Source organism: Procambarus clarkii, chromosome 37, assembly GCF_040958095.1.
Source record: "Procambarus clarkii isolate CNS0578487 chromosome 37, FALCON_Pclarkii_2.0, whole genome shotgun sequence".
NCBI classification, from domain to species: domain Eukaryota; kingdom Metazoa; phylum Arthropoda; class Malacostraca; order Decapoda; family Cambaridae; genus Procambarus; species Procambarus clarkii.
In genome coordinates this window covers 33,145,172-33,162,116 of record NC_091186.1, presented here as the reverse complement: position 1 = coordinate 33,162,116, position 16,945 = coordinate 33,145,172, and the positions used below count along the sequence as shown (strand labels likewise).

The 16,945-nt window shown below is 46.0% G+C and overlaps 1 protein-coding gene across 1 annotated transcript; it reads left to right on the top strand.

Moving 5' to 3' along the window:
- The first annotated feature begins 11,400 nt into the window (after positions 1 to 11,400).
- Positions 11,401 to 12,541, top strand: LOC123765818 (uncharacterized). The gene is made up of 4 exons (XM_045754594.2): positions 11,401 to 11,539; positions 11,785 to 11,841; positions 11,923 to 12,071; positions 12,165 to 12,541. The coding sequence occupies exons 1-4, from the start codon at positions 11,515 to 11,517 to the stop codon at positions 12,297 to 12,299; spliced, it is 366 nt and encodes a 121-aa protein (XP_045610550.1). The 5' UTR covers positions 11,401 to 11,514; the 3' UTR covers positions 12,300 to 12,541.
- The last annotated feature ends 4,404 nt before the right edge of the window (positions 12,542 to 16,945 follow it).

Here is a 16,945-nt window from a genome sequence, read left to right as displayed (position 1 = left end):
GCATCCATTATCGTTGTTAGTAATGTCTCCCAGCGTAATGTGTCTAGCATTAAAATCTCCCATGTATATTGTCCCATGATTGTCTAGATCTGGACGCAATGTTACATTGAGTTTCTGGCCTCTGGCATATACGTTGAGGAATGAGAAGTGGCCTGCTGTAGTTTGTGCATGAAAGTGATGGTACTGTGTGTGTACATTGTGTGACGTGCTCACAAAAATGTGCGGTAAATCACTTCTGATGTATGTTAATAGGCCTGTGGCATTACTGTTAATAGGCCTGTGGCATTACTGTTATTATAGGATGCATACCCTCTGATCTTTGGTGGGGTTTTGTTTATCATATTGGACGTGTAGGGCTCCTGTATAGCAATTATATCTATGTTGTTACTGGTAACATATGCAATTAGATCATTCAGTCTTTTGTTGATGCTACGAATGTTCCAACTGAGAAACCTAATGGTTCTTGTGTCAACAGCGGCCATCGTCTTGGTGTTGTTCCTCCCTGGGACTGGTGGTCCCATTGTTGTCCTCGTCCCACTTGCACAATGTGTCAATAAGTGACTCTACGACGTAAAGAGCCACACCAACCTGGCATTTGGTGTCGTCAGGAACATCTGATGACATCATCAGTTTCTTGATCTCTGATGAGTTCGGGATGGTCCATGAGTGAATGTTCTCTGTAAGTTACATGGCATAGCTACAGTCACGCAGAATATTATCATTTTCTTTCTCGTACTTGGCTTGAACATGTTCGTTAAGGTCATTAATCATTTTAATATATGTTGATGCAGATCGACTTCCTTTTCCAGTTAATGTTTCTCTGTCACTAACACTGCTGTCATCCCTGAGTTGACAGACGACTTCACCACCTCCGTTGTCGCTCTCATCTCTGCCACCGCTGCTGCCGCCGCCGTCACCACCACCGCAGGAACCTTTACCAGCGCGGGCCACGGCTGTGACACAGCAGTGTGGAGGCTACTTTATCTCTTGTGAAGGAGCCCGACGTAGTGTCGGTATAATTTCAGCAGATACTGCTACCTGTGCTTGCAAGGCTGCCAACTGTTCTTTAACTGTTGTCTCAGGCTGTTGTGTGTTGTCAGGGGCGTTGCTGGTACTGTCACCGCTATGGGGTGGGTCAATAATACTAGAGCCGGCATCAATAGGCACTTGTTGAGTCTCAGGCATTTGCCTCCTTGTGCCAAGGGAGGCTGGCCGTTTGGTACAGTCTGAGTGCCAGATGGTTACTCCTTCCTTTCCACATCTGAAGCACTTCAGCGGCAGTTTAGGCGGAGCCACAGTTTCAGGATCTTGCCCTGCTTCTGTTACAGTGTTCTGTTGCTCCTGTTCCAGCTTTTTTTGGCCTCTGGTCTTCTTATACGAACAGTCCTTCAGTGGATGAGGACCGGAACAGAGAGCACACTTGGGTGTGGGGCACCAGAACAATACTTATCAGGTGGCGGTTCAGGCTTCTTCTAGATTATGACTATTTGATCAGTAGGCTTACAATTCTTGGTCAATCTTCGTGCTTTGTGTACCCCGTCTAATTCATAGGCCCAGTCCAGTGGATACCCATGACTGTACCTGTATACTAGGTATTCATCCATCTTCTTATTCCGTGTTGGATTATCTAGAGGGGAGAGCTTTACATCACCTATTTTCCCTTGCAGAAGAGCCTCCACAACATGCTGCTTCTCTCTTGAAACATACACATATGGGGAGTTGACATGTAGACGTAACACGCCTGCAGAGCCAGGTGGGTACTCCTTGTTCCGTTTCTTACTCCACACAATCCTGTCCGCCACACTCGTGCCTTTAGTGAAGGTCTGACGTGTGTACTCGCTCCTTGGTGCTATCGGACGTCGTCCACCCTGTTGTTCACCAGGCTACTGTTTCACCTGTTTCCTTCTCTGGCTCTTACTTACCACCTCCACAAACTCGTCACTGGATGGTGGGGTGACAATGTTCCTGGTCATGGTGGGGGAGAACCCTGAGGGTCCAGGAAATGGAATCGTAACATATTTAGTATAGCTTGTGTTGCTATTACGTGCAACAGATGACACTGTTTTTCAAAAAAGCTTGTTTTGACCTGTCACAGGTGTGGTATCTATACAGTAGGTATATGAAAACACACGCATATTTGAATGGAAAGTTGTGCCAAAATTTCAAAGCTATCAGTGAAGAACTTTCAGAGATAACAACATGTGTTGCTCTTACGTCCAACACGTGGTGCTGTAAAAAAAAAAAAAAAAAAATCCTGTCACAGGTGAGGCATGTATATAGAAGGTATATATAAAAACACTCGCCTATTCGAATGCAACGTTGTGTCAAAATTTCAAAGCAATCGGTAAAGAGGTTTCGAAAATTTCCTTCACATGAAAACACATGAAATACACAGTTTAAAAAAAGTACTTTTTTTTCCCTGTCACAGATGTGACATCTATATAGTATGTATATAAAAACCCCGTTCGGATGCGAATGGAACATTGTGTGAAAATTTCAAAGCAATCGGTGAAGAACTTTTGGAGATTAGCGATTTTGAACAAATGATCATTTTCATTTTTATTTATATAGATTTATACATTTAGGTACATCGTCATTTGTTCAGCTACCCTAGACTATGAGGGGAGTACACTGTGTCAAAAAGCCAAGCTACGTGATGCTAAAGATACTCATTACACAGGATGGTTAGTCATACTGAGGAATGTGATAAGTAGTCATGGCACATAGCAGCAGTCTAGGGGGGAAACATTCACTTGCGAGGACAGTACCATGGTTCCCCAGAATTTAATGATCAAAAGCTGGAAAGAGTGAATATCTCACAACAGTCGATGCTACACAATGTGTTAAATGGGTGCCGGTAGTACAGCCTGGTTAGTTCTAGACGAACAATCTAAAATTCCAGGGAAACATTGCAGGCACAGACAGCCTCCTTAGTGAAAGTCTGCAAGTTCGAAGAAACTCAAAGTGTGGCAACAAAAATTAGACGGTCGTATCTGCTAGAGGAAGCAAGAAAAGAAAGAAAAGAAAAAAAAGATATCTTTCATAAGATGGAAATTCAAGACTTAAGTTTTGAGGGCACCACGAGAAAATAGCCGACACAAGGAACGTCGACTTTAAAACAGCAGCTGACTATGGCATGAAGTTCTGTCGTGATGGTGCTGGTCTTTGGAGACAGTCAACACGTAGGTTTGATTAGGAAAACACCAGAGTAGCTAATACTGATGACCAAACCATACAATAAAAGACAAACTAAGATGTTTCGGTCAGTCCTGGACCATTATCAAGCAGTAGTTTGTCAGCCGACTTTGCTCACAGATGGGGGACGGGGGGGTCAGAGCAGTGGAGTGAGAGCATAAACTGGAACCTCTATCAAGGCAAGGAAGAATCAAGTTCGTGGAAGAATCCCTTGCACCACGTAAAGTTGGTAAGAGATGACCGAAGGGCTCTCGAATTAAATGTTAGATACAATAGTTACAAAATGTCTAGTCTTCCCTTTTCTCCACGTGAGGTGGGGTGCATAAAAGTTGTTGAAATGTATACCAATATCTTTAGCTTTATTACCGAAGTGCACACCGAACATTAGCAAAGTTAATTATGCACGGAAGAAGAATTAGATTATGGTAACAGCTTTGAGCTAGTGTCGAGGCTGGAAGTTTGTATGCGCCATCGTGTTTTGCTATCTAATTACATTATGTTTACAAATTTAAAGGGGGTGGGGGGAATCTAGTGAGAGTCGTAATATAACAATCAATAGTTAGTGTGCCTGGAGCTAGGCTGTGAAGCATGACGTGTAAACAATTTAAGTCTTCCTTGGCGAGTCAAGTATCAACTCTGTTTTCGGGATCTTTACCGGATACTATAGTCAAATACGCAATTTAGTTTTTGCAGACTAAAAACTAAAACTGTCTTAGATAAAATTTATTCGTACTGAACATAACCGGCAAATTCTGAGGTTACATTTTCTGTAGTACAGGAACAAATGTTTAAAAACCAATTTACAATTAAAAATTGTAATAATTATAAGAAGATAGCACCATGTTTAACCACCTTACGGTTAAAACTAAAAAAATAATCCAAGTTTCATTTAAGCCCCGATGGTCCTCGGGGGAGGACTATCGGGGCTTCATTTAAGGTTTAAGAGATCCTTCCTCGGGGGCGACTGGCCAGCATCGTGCTAATTACACGAGTGGCACGTAGTCACAGACGGGGCAACGCTGCTCCTCCTTTAAGTACACAGCTAACAGGCCGAAGGGGAAACAATAATTACTGCTAAACATTTGGTAGACAACGGGTACACCCGAGTCAGATCACCAATCTGTAGTAGAAAAAATTAAGGAACCATACTTTGCGTAATCCTTTGTAAGCGTTTATTATTAAACAAATTAAGTCACCCTTCCCATTAAAATAGAGAGAAAGTCTAACCCAACATTTCGGGCAAGTCCCATCCCTTGGGACGTGGATGGGAAGCGTATCAAAGAGGAAGTGTTGAGAGGCACGTTCTCGCCTCTCTGGAAGCGGGATGCGGGAGTTCCAACGAGGAGAGCGTCGAGGAAGGTCGTCGCGAGGGGCGAGTAGGTGGGGGAAGAGTGAAATGACTGATAATGCAAGAAAGTTAATGCAAACGTATAAACTATTGCATTTGGAGTTAGTTATACGTTTAGTAATTAGACCTACGGTTCTCCAACCCAGAGGCCATACAACTGCCCACAACACATTACAAATCTATTAAAAACTTTTAATCTTCATTTAAAATTTTTTAGGTAGAAAACAAGATCAATAAGCATTGACAGCTTATTAGTATGTAATAAGATTCTCCAGTCTGCTGCTACACAAAGTTCAAAATATTAGTCAGTTACATTCCTACTTCATAAAAAACTTACCATAATTTAGAATAAAATAAATTTAGAAGCCATTTTAAAGCCCTTCACAATATTGCTCGCATAATTCAAGCTTAATGTATAACACGTCAGTTACACATCAAAACCAAACAAAGCTTACCTTGCTGCGCTCTCACTGGAGACATTATTGGGTATCAGAACATTAGCGAAGGTACCTAAGAGAAGTATCTCTGCATTATAACACATGGTGAAGTCAGTGGAGCAGACCTGGGTGTGCTGGCAGCTGCTGGCCGACTCTTGCCTCAAGTAACCTTGAGGCAAGAGTCGAGGCTGCCACCGAACCATTCCCATGTGATTCGTAAAGCAATAAATTATTCTTAACTTAAAATATCTTCATAAGTATTAGATGCAGCTCGATGCATCTAATGCTCGCAGTATTAGATGCAACGCTTTCACCTGATAATTACCTTACCAGGCCTCGAGTTCATATAATTTAAGTTGTTCACTTAATAATATACAGTATATTCGTTAAATGAAATATATCAATGTGTTTTGGCTTCCAGTATGTTTTTTCAGTGAATCTTTAAACTGCAATCAGCAAATCGAAGCAAACTGCCCAAGTGCATTTGGCACAGATGTCACATTATCTTACAAGTTATTAGGTTTTTCACATTATATATGTTATCAAAGATTTTATTTATATACCAAAAGGGGTAACCGGTGGTGCCCGGGTCTGTCTCACTTCCGCTGCCCAACCACTTAGGGTGGACAGTAGAGCGACTGTCTTGCTTTATGCATTTTTTTTAATTTTACATGCCAAGGCATACAACATAGATACAAAAATCCAATAAAACAAGGGGCACCGAAGTACCACCACCACACAGAAGCACAAAACAACAGGTATCACAATAACTAGCATCAAATAAGCACAATTATCACGTACAGGTCACTCCTTAAAACGGAACATTGACAAGGACAAAACATAAAAGAAAAAATCTACAAAAAACAGAGAAAATATACAAAGGGGTAAAAAACATTAAGGCACCGAAGCACCCCAAAACACACAACACAGCAACAAAATACCACACAACAGCTACATCACAAAACGAAGCACAAGTAAAGGAGAACATTAAAAGTACACAGGAGCACAATAACATAAATAATAACAGAAAAATAAGTATATAACACAACCAACAAACAAAGGGGAGCAAATGAAGAGTGCTCGCCTGGCTCTTGGCGGAGGCAAACGTGTCGCTTGTGAGCTCTTGGTTTGCTGGCCAGTGGTAGTTGGTGTTTGTGAGCGGGCCCTTGGGGCCATGCTGGCTGGAGGGATTGTGGCCCCCCCCCCTGTGAAGCGGAGGGACATCATTGGCCTCGAGTTTACTGGCCCAGTGTCTTACCTGGCAGTTGAGGAGGTCATGACTGATATGTTGTGGGTGAATGTGGCGTCTGTGTGCGGCGTTTAACTTGTTTCCGGGAATCGAGCTGTTGTGAAATTCAGCTCCACGCCTGTGTATCGTGACTTCGTGGACCGCTATGACGGGAGGATTTTTACTATCCCTGAAGGTGGTGGTTCGGCGGAAGTGTCGGACAGGTGCAGTGAGACTACCTACGTGGCAGTTTATGGTGCTCCCTTTGAGTTCCCTGACTCCCTTTTTCGGCGTTACTTTACCCGGTATGGGCGGGTCTTGAGTGTCCGGATGAATGCTGTCTCCTCCGGGCAGTGGAAGGGTATGCCAAATGGGACCCACACTGTGGCGATGTGACTGAAGGACACAGTCCCTTCGTCTCTCCTGCTTCTGGGCTTCATGGTGCGAGTATTCTATGGGGGTCAGCCACGGACTTGTTTCCGGTGCGGACCATCGGGCCACCAGGCTGCAGGTTGTCATGCGAGCTGGGTTGGCCCTATGAACCTCTTCAGGGAAAAGAACTTTTCCCCGTTGGCAGTCCCAGACCTATCTCCAGGTGTCGCTGTGATGTGTGATGCTTCCCGGTCGTCTGGTGTCCCGTTGCCGGTCTTTGGTGCCCGCCTAGATGTGGTTGGAGGTGTGGGGTGTCAGGGTGGTAGTTAGTGCGACCCCGGCTCCCACACCCTGCCACCCCTGCCTGCCCCATCTCCAGTCGTGTCTCCTGTGCTGTGTGGTCTAGTGCCCCCAGTCATCGAGGCTGCTCACTGACCTGAACTGTCTCCAGAAGCTGTGTCTTCGGCCCGTGTCAACGTGCACGCAGTGATGTCTCACGCGGTGTGTGGTCCTGTTCCCCTGGTTGTTGAGACTGTGATGCTGAGTGATCGTGTAGTGCGTGGAGTTGCGCAGCCGACCGGAGGTTCTGCTGCGGTGCCTCCTAGCGTGGGTGATAGTTCCGACAACCTGCGACCTCTGTCCAAGCAAACCCGGCGAGTTTCAAGTCTATCTCCGCCTCGTGGTGAGGCCTGGGCCAACGTCAGGGATTTTGGGGACTCCGGGGGTTCGTCGTCTGTTGATGGTGATGTGGGCGACGATGATGGGGTGCCTGCGGCTCCTGTGGGTCGCGTTGCGGTGGTGATGGGTTCTGTGGTGGGATTGTTGCCTGGTCCTGTGTTTTCTCCAGCTGTCTCTGCATCCTCGGTTGCTGGTTCCCGGGGTTGGGAGGTTATGGCACCGGGAGAGGGTACAGTAGAGGGGGGGGGAGGGGAACTTGGTGATGGTTCTTATGGAAGATTCTGTTTCAGTGGCCCCCGTGTCTCTGGCGTCCATGTCTGTGCCCCTTGCGGTTCCACCGCCTGCACGGCCGAGCTCTGTGCGGCCTCTCCCCGTGAATTCCGCCCCTGTAGTGGAGGGCGCCGAGCTGGATGTAGCTGACTTTATGTATCGACCGAGGGGATCACGTGGTCACGTTTCCTCGTCTGCAGAGGAGTGGGCTCGGTGAGATGCCTATAGGAAGTAGTGCCCTCGTCGTCTATTTCTGGATAAATATTATGATGATTAAATGTGTGTGTGAATCTTGATTTGTGTTGCTTTATTTATCTGTTTTGATGTGATGTGAGGTAGGGTTATTTTTGTTCATGGGTTTCTTGCCTGGTTGTTGTTGGTTTCTACTGCTCTGGTGCTTTTACTTTTCTGTCTAAGTTTCAATGTTTACCTAAGTTTGTTTAAATTTTGTGTATTATACGACTTTTGTTTGTTTGTTTGCTTTACTGTTCTTTAGTTTTGTTCATGTGTTTCTTGCCTTGTTAATGTTAATGTTGATGTTTTTTCTGTTATGTTGTATTTATGTGTTTAACAAATAAAAACTTTAAAAATCACATAAAAAAATAAAAAATATAAAATATGCAGCACAAGTACAGGAGAATATTGAAAGTACACGGGAGCACAATAACATAAATAATAACAGAAACATATATACATAACACAACCACCGAACACAGGTGCGCAAATCACAAATACATAAACACTAAAACAAATGCAACCCAAGGCAAGGCCTTCAGATATTTATGCAGAAAATCCGCCTTAGGATACCGCAGACAGTACGCATTTCAGAGCCACCAATCCCCTTTGTCTAGGCGACGGTACAAGGTGCTGCATATACTCCGGAATCTTGAAGTCGTAGAAAGACCTCACGAGCTCCACCCATACAGGAGGCAGAGACAAGGGGTCCGGCGGCACACGGACCCCCCGAAACGGGGGCATGACCCCACAGCGGCCTCCGCCACTTCGACCACCCTCCCAGAATAGGGAAGCAGCACAGGAATCGTCGTCGACCAGGCCGCGACCCGGTTGTCGACCAGCCCGCGGCCCGGTAGTCGACCAGGCCTCCTCGTTGCTGGACTGGTCCTCGACCAGGCCTCCACCCCCAGGAAGCAGCCCGTGACAGCTGACTAACACCCAGGTACCTATTTTACTGTTAGGTATCAGGAGCATAAGGTGAAAGAAACTCTGCCCATTGTTTCTCGCCGGCACTTGGGATCGAACCCGGGACCACAGGATCACAAGTCCAGCGTGCTGTCCGCTCGGCCGACCGGAACGACCGGTGTTTGTCAAGTTCTCTCTTGAACACTACGAGGGGTCGGCCAGTTATGCCCCTTATGTGTAGCGAAAGCATGTTGAACAGTCTTGGGTCTCTGATGTTGATAGAGCTCTCTCTCTCAGAGTACCTGTTGGACCTCTGCCCTTCAATGGGGGTATTCTGCACATCCTGCAATGCCTTCTGGTCTCATGTGATGTTATTTCTGTGTTCAGGTTTGGGACCAGCCCCTCTACTATTTTCCACATGTAAATTATTATGTATCTTTCCCGTCTGCGCTCAAGTGAATACAAATTTAGGCTCTTTAGTCGGTCCCAGTAGTTTTGATGTTTTACTGAGTGGATTCTAGCAGTAAAGGATCTCTACACGCTCTCCAGGTCAGCAATTTCTCCAGCTTTGAAAGGGGCTATCATTGTGCAGCAGTATTCCACTCAAGAAAGCACTAGCGTCTTAAAAAGTATCATCATCGGTATAGCATTTCTAGTGCGAAAAGTTCTTGTTATCCAGGTCATTGTTACCAGGTCATGCTATGAGCGTGGGCCAACACCCATGCCAACATCACACGAACCCGGGTCCGGGACCTCCAGCGGGGAAATTTCCTCTTCCTGGAACAGGTTAACTCAGCATACACTTCGAGCATCACAACTCACAGCGAGGTGTCCCACACACCCACAACGAAAATAAGTCCCGGGCTGGCCCGCATAGAACACCGATACCGGGAAGTGACAGTGGAGAAGGGAGGCAGGGGACCCAAAAGAAGCACCTTGATCCATTACATAGAAAGTCTCACTGCACACCTGTCCGACACTTCCACCGAACAATCACCATCAGGCAGTGTGAAGACCTCCCATTAGTGATGCACAAAGTCACGATACACAGCCGTGGAGAGGAATTTCACAGCAGTTCTACGTCCGGACACAAGCTGAACGCCACAAACCGACGCCACATCCATCAGCAACACATCACTCAGGACCACCTCAACTGCCGGGTAGGACGGCGGGCCATAAACTCCAGTTCAATTATATCCCTCCTCTTCACAAGGGGCAAGGGCGCAGCCATCCCCCATGCCGACCTGTCCCCAAGGCCCTGCTCACAAACAAAACCAATCACTGGCCGGCCAACCAGGAGTTCACAGCAACACGTCTGTCACCACCGGTGGATAGGCGTGGAGTCCCTCCATGTAGGTCAGCGTTCAATCCCCGACCGTTCAAGTGGTTGGGCACCATTCCTTCCCCCCGTCCTATCCCAAATCGTTATCCTTGTCCCTTCCTAGTGCTACATAGTCGTAATGGCTTGGCACTTTTATCTTTTATTATCATCATATCCTCCTTCCACCCTTTTCCCTTTCCCCTTTCGCCCCTTCCCATCGTTCCTCCGCCTTTTTATCCCCTTCCCCCTCCCATCTCTTCTTCTCTCCTTTTTTTATCCTCCTTTCCCCAGTTTCATCCAATCACCCTTCCCTATGTCACCCACTTCAACCATCTTCTCCTTTCCTCTCCCACCTCTTCTCCTTGTCTTTCCCATCCCTTTGTCTTTCTCCCTCCTTGCCCTCCCTCCCCCCCCCCCCCGCTCTCTCTCTCTCTCTCTCTCTCTCTCTCTCTCTCTCTCTCTCTCTCTCTCTCTCTCCCGTCTCGACTCTTTCTCTTTTCCATTTTCCATTCTCTCACATTGGGAAGGGTGTTGGATAAGGGTGTTGGGGGTTCACAGGAGGGAGAGTGGCTATCACAGGTGGGAGTCAGGTGGTGATAGTGAGGGAGCGCTTGGCCAGGAGGTGGTGTCGCCAGCAACCTTGAACTTGCCACCACTTGAACTTGAACCAGCACCCCTGAACTTTAGGGCAAAATTATGATCCGTAGAATTATTTTCACTGTTTTTGCATGATCAATGTGTCCAAATTTTACAATGTATCAAAGATAACAATAAATCAAATCGTGTCATAAAATGATATTGCGAAATATATCATAGGAGTAAATTTGGCCCAGTGTCATTTGCACTCTTGGATGTAAATGGCGACCCGCCCATTTTTGGGCACGTACACAACAGCATTTACTGGGAGATATTGGGTGAAACTTACCCCAAAGCGAGCTACATAGTCTCCCCGGCTTGACATCTTGTTTTGATAATTACTTACTTAGCCTTAAGTGTGTGCCTTCAACCTCGGACAAACAGACATTTCTATTTTTTTATAGAATTATGGTAAGTGCAGGATGTGGAAAAACGCATCATTTATAAGAGAATCGAATGTATTCCAAATGCATTTGGGCAGTTTGCTTTGTTTTGCTGACGGCAGTTCACGGTCACTCGATTCACTGAATCATACTGGAATGGAAAACATAATAATATATTTCATCAAATGTATATACTGTCTGTGTTATTAAGTGAACATCTTAAGTGATATGAACTCGGGGCCAGGTACGGTAATTATGCAAAGGATGCGTTGCATCTAATAATTCTGAAGACATTATAAGCAAAGAATGATTTATTGCTTCAGGAAACACATGGGAATGGTTCGGTGGCTGCCTCGAGCTTCACTCAAGGTTACTTGGGGACAGAAGTCGGCCACCAACAGACAGAACACCCAGGTCAGGTTTACCGATCACTACCTTCCTCTGACGCAGAGATTGTTCTCGTAGTTGTTTTGCAACATTGAGGAGTGTTGTGAAAGGTAATCGGAATGGCACCGGTTGGCGCACAGTATGGTAAGATAATAAAGAAGTTATTAAGTAGACATAATACGTTTCTTACCGTTTGTTAATTTTTTTTAAAATATTAATGTTAAAGCTTTTAAATTTGTCATATTTACTACGTAAATATATTGAAGTACACTTTAACTAAAGGTACAAACATTTCAAAGTTTGTACTGGCTACAAATTACATACTTAATGAACTCTAGCACAAGTTTATTAGTAATCTGAAATAACTAATTTTTTTATACCGATTGCAGTTCCAGCTCACCGCATGGCCTCGGGCTCTTCAAGCCGCAGGCCTGAACATGCCCGCTGTAAGTATCTAAATACTTGATCACGTTGTCTATACTTTCTCTAATCACGCCAGAAAAAGTAACTTTGTTTCACTTTTCTAGTGCACCCACTTGATCATCGTGGGCGTGCCCCTGCCCCAAACTACCACAGTTTGGACATGGCAGGGCCCGATCTAACTGATCTACTAAGCCGCCCTTCTGAGGCAGTCTCTCTCAATATCCCACGTGTTGGTTCTTGCCCGTGGTGTATGGTGAGTGCTTTGTCTTCTAGCTTGTCTCACATTTATACACTAAATCATTTGGTTTAGGTTAATTATTAATCTTGGAATGTTTCATTCAAACAGGTTGGTGACACCACCCGGGTGTTTCCCTTGTGGAGCAAGTGGGTAGCCTGCTTGTGCTTTCCCCTCGGCCTCATAGCCCTATGCCTCAATTACGAGGACCGTTGCTCATTCTGTGACTACGTGTCGACCCATTAAGGCTGAAATGACCGTCCAGTGGCGTGCGACTGGACGGTTTCCCTGAAAGATGCCTCTTGAAACGGCTCTTGTTGGACCGTCAGGGATAAAAAAAAAAATGGATAAAATTTAGGTTTTAGGGCTTTCATTTTTTAAAAGTAAATGTCTAGACATGTCATATTTTATTAAACTATATAATTTAAGTATTTTTATAACAATTTTTTAGTTTAAGCTCTAAACGTAATAAATTTTATCTAAACTGATGTTTTAAAATTCATTTAATAAGAATTAATATTGTGCCTGCTTAAATTTAAACCTACAAAGTAAATGGTTGCCACCTTTTAATAAAGCAGACCAGATTTGGCGTTATTCCATAAATATTGGTTACAGTAAATGTTAAGCCATACAACACATGACTAGTAATACTACAACATGCCTGTCTAAATCTGTCGCAACTCGACCCGTTCTCGCAAATTCGTATAGTCAATATAGACTTATTAAATAAGTGCATAGGTGACATACTAAACATAATAGATACCCTTAAAAAGCTTCATAGAAAACACCGACCTTACCTAACCTTGTTAGTATAAGATAAGCATCTTATAGCTTCGTAATTACAATTGTTACTTAACCTATACTTATAATAGGTTAAGTAACAATTGTAATTACGTACCTATAAGATGCTTATGTTAACGTACTAACAAGGTTTGGTAAGGTCGGTGTTTTCTATGAAGCTTTTTAAGGGTATCTATTATGTTTAGAAGTGAGTGATCATTTCCCCATCCTTGATTCCTTTTTCTCTTTTAGCCCTTACCTCTCTTTCCCTAGGTGGCAGTTTCCTAAGGCGGACTTGACCCTATTTACCCTCAGTGCTGCTCTCTCTGACCTCTCCCTTCTGCCTCTCTCTCGTGCTCTCCTCCTTTCTCATGACACTGTCTTCAACGCTGCCCTCCGCTCTATCCCTCGCTCTTCCTCTCGGGGTCCACGGAAGTGTGTTCCCTGGTGGAATGCGGACTGTGCTCGGGCTGTCCCCTGTAAGCGTGCAACCTGGAAGAGGCACCACCGTAGGCAGACGACCGATTCTTTTTTCTTTCGGAAAGCGAGTGCGGTGGCGCGTAGGGCCATCCGTACAGCTAAACGTGAATGTTGGGCATCTTATGTCTCAACAATTACGTCCGAAACCCCTCTGACCCAGATCTGGAAGCGTATCCGCAAGATAGCGGGTAAGTTCGTTCCCGGTGTTTCACCGGTCCTTCACCTCCATGATACTCTTGTGGCGGACCCGTTGCAGGACGCTTCCGAACTGGGTTCCCACTTTTCTTCTGTTAGCTCTGGTCTTCATCTTCCCAATCTTTCCTTCTTCGTAAACCTGTCCTTGAGTCTCGTCCTTTAGATTTCTGCACTCATCTTCAGCTTCCCTATAATGATCCCTTTTCTCTCTCTCTGAACTTCGTTCTGCCCTGGCCCTCTGCGGTTCTACGGCGGCGGGCTCCGATGGCATTCATTATGAGATGCTTCGCCATCTCCCTCCGTGCACGTCTCGGTATTTACTGAGTCTCTATAATCGGATCTGGGAGTCGTCGTCAGTCCCTGAGGACTGGCTCAATGCCGTTGTCCTCCCTGTTCGCAAACCAGGGTCTGTGGGTACTCTTCCTAAGGACGTTCGCCCTATTGCTCTCACAAGTTGTGTCTGCAAACTCTTTGAACGTATGGTTAACGTTCGTCTGATGTGGTTCCTGGAACACCATCACCTCCTCTCCCCTTCTCAATTTGGTTTCCGCAAGTGCCGCAGCACGACAGATGTCCTGGTGAACTTGGAGGTCTATATTCGTACTGCTTTTGCTGCGAAGACCTCCGTTGTTGCCGTCCTTTTTGACCTGGAATAGGCTTAAGACACCACTTGGCGATATTCATATTCTATCTCAACTTCATTCTTTTGGCCTTCGTGGTCATCTCCTTTTCTTTCTCCGCAGCTTCCTCTCTCGTCGTTCCTTTCGGGTGCGCCTTGGTACCGCTCTCTCTGCCTCTTTTCAGCAATACGAAGGTGTGCCCCAGGGTAGTGTTCTGAGCACTACTCTTTTTCTGGTTGCCCTCAATGGTCTTCTTTCCTCTCTTCCTTCTGGTGTCTTCTCTGCTCTCTATGTCGATGATCTTACCCTTTGCTGTCAGGGTGATGATTCGCCTCTCCTTCAGCGCCGGCTTTAACTTGCAATTGATGTCGTGTCGTCTTGGGCCACCGATCATGGCTTCAAGTACTCTAATTTTAAGACTTGTGCCATGACTTTTACGCGGAAACGGGTCGTTCTTCAGGTCGTTCTTCGTCTCTCTTTGTCACTTTATGGCCATCCCCTTGAATACAAAGATTCCGCGAAGCTTTTGGGGTTATTCCTTGACACTCGTTTGTCTTGGTCTCCCCATATCTCTTACCTCCGTGTTGTGTGCTCTAAGGTCCTTACCCTCCTTCGGGTCTTGTCCCATACTTCTTGGGGGGCAGATAGGCGCACTCTCCTTGCTTTACATTCCTCTCTCGTCCTGTCTAAGCTCGATTATGGTTGCCCTGCTTACTCGTCTGCTTCTCCTACTCTTCGCCGTCTTGATGCTTTACACCATACTGGGTTGCGCCTCAGTTCTGGTGCCTTTCGTTCGATTCCCATCCTTAGCTTGTATGTTGACACTGGCTTCCTGTCTCTCCAGGACCGCCGTGATCGCTACTGTCTTCGCTATCTTGCGCGGTCCTTGCAACACCCTTCCTCTCGCCTCTGTCGTGCTTAACTTTTACCCCTCCTGCGGTTCCTGTTCCTCTTCACCACCTCCCTCTTTCTGTCCTGTTATCTCGCCTACAGGATTCTCTTTCCGTTCGTATTTCTGATGTTTCTCCTCGTGTTGTTCCTTCTTTGCCCCCGTGGAGAGTCCCTCTTCCGCGGTTTTGTACATCCTTGACCCGTATCGCTAAAGCTTTTACCCCTCCTACGGTTCTAAAACGCCTTTTCCTCGAGCACTTTTCTCTCACTCCCGCTCCGTTTCTGTCTTCACCGATGGGTCTAAGTCTGCAGATGGTGTTGGCTACTCTGTTGTTTTTCCTGATCGCACTTATATGTGTCACTTACCTCCGGAGACTAGCATCTTTACAGCGGAGCTTTATGCTATTCTCTATGCTCTTCGTCTTCTGCTTTTTCGTTGTCAGTCTTCCTTTGTAGTTGTTGTTGACTCTCGTAGTGTTCTCATGGCTCTCGGGTCCTTTAATCCGGTTCATCCAGTAGTTGTCGAGATCCAGCATTGGCTGTTTCTTGTTCACAGTAAATTTAAGTCGGTTGAGTTTTGTTGGGTTCCCAGCCATATAGGTGTGTCTTTAAATGAGCGTGCGGATGCTGCCGCCAAGGAAGCTGTCTGCTCTTGTCCCATCTCTAGTAAGGTTTTCCATATTCCGACTTTTACCCGGTTATCCATTCCTCCGTCCTTACCCGTTGGCAGGTTTCTTGGTCGTCTGTTACTGGTAACAAACTACGTACTCCTAAAAGTTGTGTCCTCGTGGCCATCCTCCTTCCACCGTAACCGGTGATGGGAAATGGCTCTGGCGAGGTTGCGTATATGCCATACTCGCTTAAATCATGGTCACTTGATGGAGCGCCGCCCTGCTCCTTATTGTCCTAATTGCATTGTCCCTCTTACGGTCTTTCATATCCTTGTTGAATGTCCTGACTTCCAGAACAAGCGTGTCTTGTTTTCCGACTGTCCCCCACGGTCGATTTTGTCTCGGTAGTATTCTTGATGACTCGGATACTTTTGATATTGTTCGCCTTATGCTGTTCTTGTATTGGCATCCTTGGTGATATTTAGCGCCCTAAGATTATCCAGCACATTTGATGGTGCTACATAGCCTTCCCGGTTTAGTGCCTTCTTTTGATAACTACTTGCTTCCTGCTGACCTTTTGCTTGTTAGTTATTCTTTTGAACTTCCATTTTCACGCTCGGGTGCTTGGGGAGGCGCATACTCTTGCTCCCATAAAACTGTAGTACCCAACGTAGAGACCGAGGGGAACCTTTTTTCAATCCTCGTTTCGTCACTGAACCCGATCTCTACGGACAGACAGTTCTTAAGGTGGAGTTTGCGGGGTGTATACTCAAGACTCGCCCCAAGGGGGCCCCGGCATGAATGGCGATAGCTTCTTGTTGGGTGTCTTACCTCTAATTGTGGCTCCATGGTGGGTGTGGGGGCACATTCGTGAATGTTTTTTGTCTCCTTGTCTAATTCTGTTCCTCTTTTTACCTCTCAGGCTCGTGGGATGGGCGACCATGACCCAGAGTCGGACAGTGTTTGGAAAACCGGGCTCTGTAGCTCCTGCTGCATTGGACCCTGACCTTGCTCCTCCTCCTGGCTACTCCCCACGGCTCCCCTCCCTCTTGTGGTTGGGTCAAGCCCCCAGTGGTCACCACCTCGTCCCCTGGCATAGCTCAGTCTCTAGTAGTGACTACTGCACATTTTTATCCCTCTCTGGGGGTTCTCAACGCCGTCCTTGCTATGGCCGCGCTCGCTCGATTCCTTCCCAAAGAGATGCCTTTCAAGCCTTGTTTGATTCAGCTTCGTGTGCCAAATACTTTGATCTCCTCCCCCTTGATTCTTCGCCTCCTGACGATTTCTCCCTTCATAGTGTGACGGTGTTCCCCCC

Excerpts from the sequence above, each read along its gene's own strand:
- LOC123765818 (XM_045754594.2), top strand. The coding sequence starts at position 11,515 with ATGGCACCGGTTGGCGCACAGTATG. Across the intron at positions 11,540-11,784 it reads ACCGGTTGGCGCACAGTATG|TTCCAGCTCACCGCATGGCC; the intron begins GTAAGATAATAA and ends TACCGATTGCAG. Across the intron at positions 11,842-11,922 it reads CAGGCCTGAACATGCCCGCT|TGCACCCACTTGATCATCGT; the intron begins GTAAGTATCTAA and ends TCACTTTTCTAG.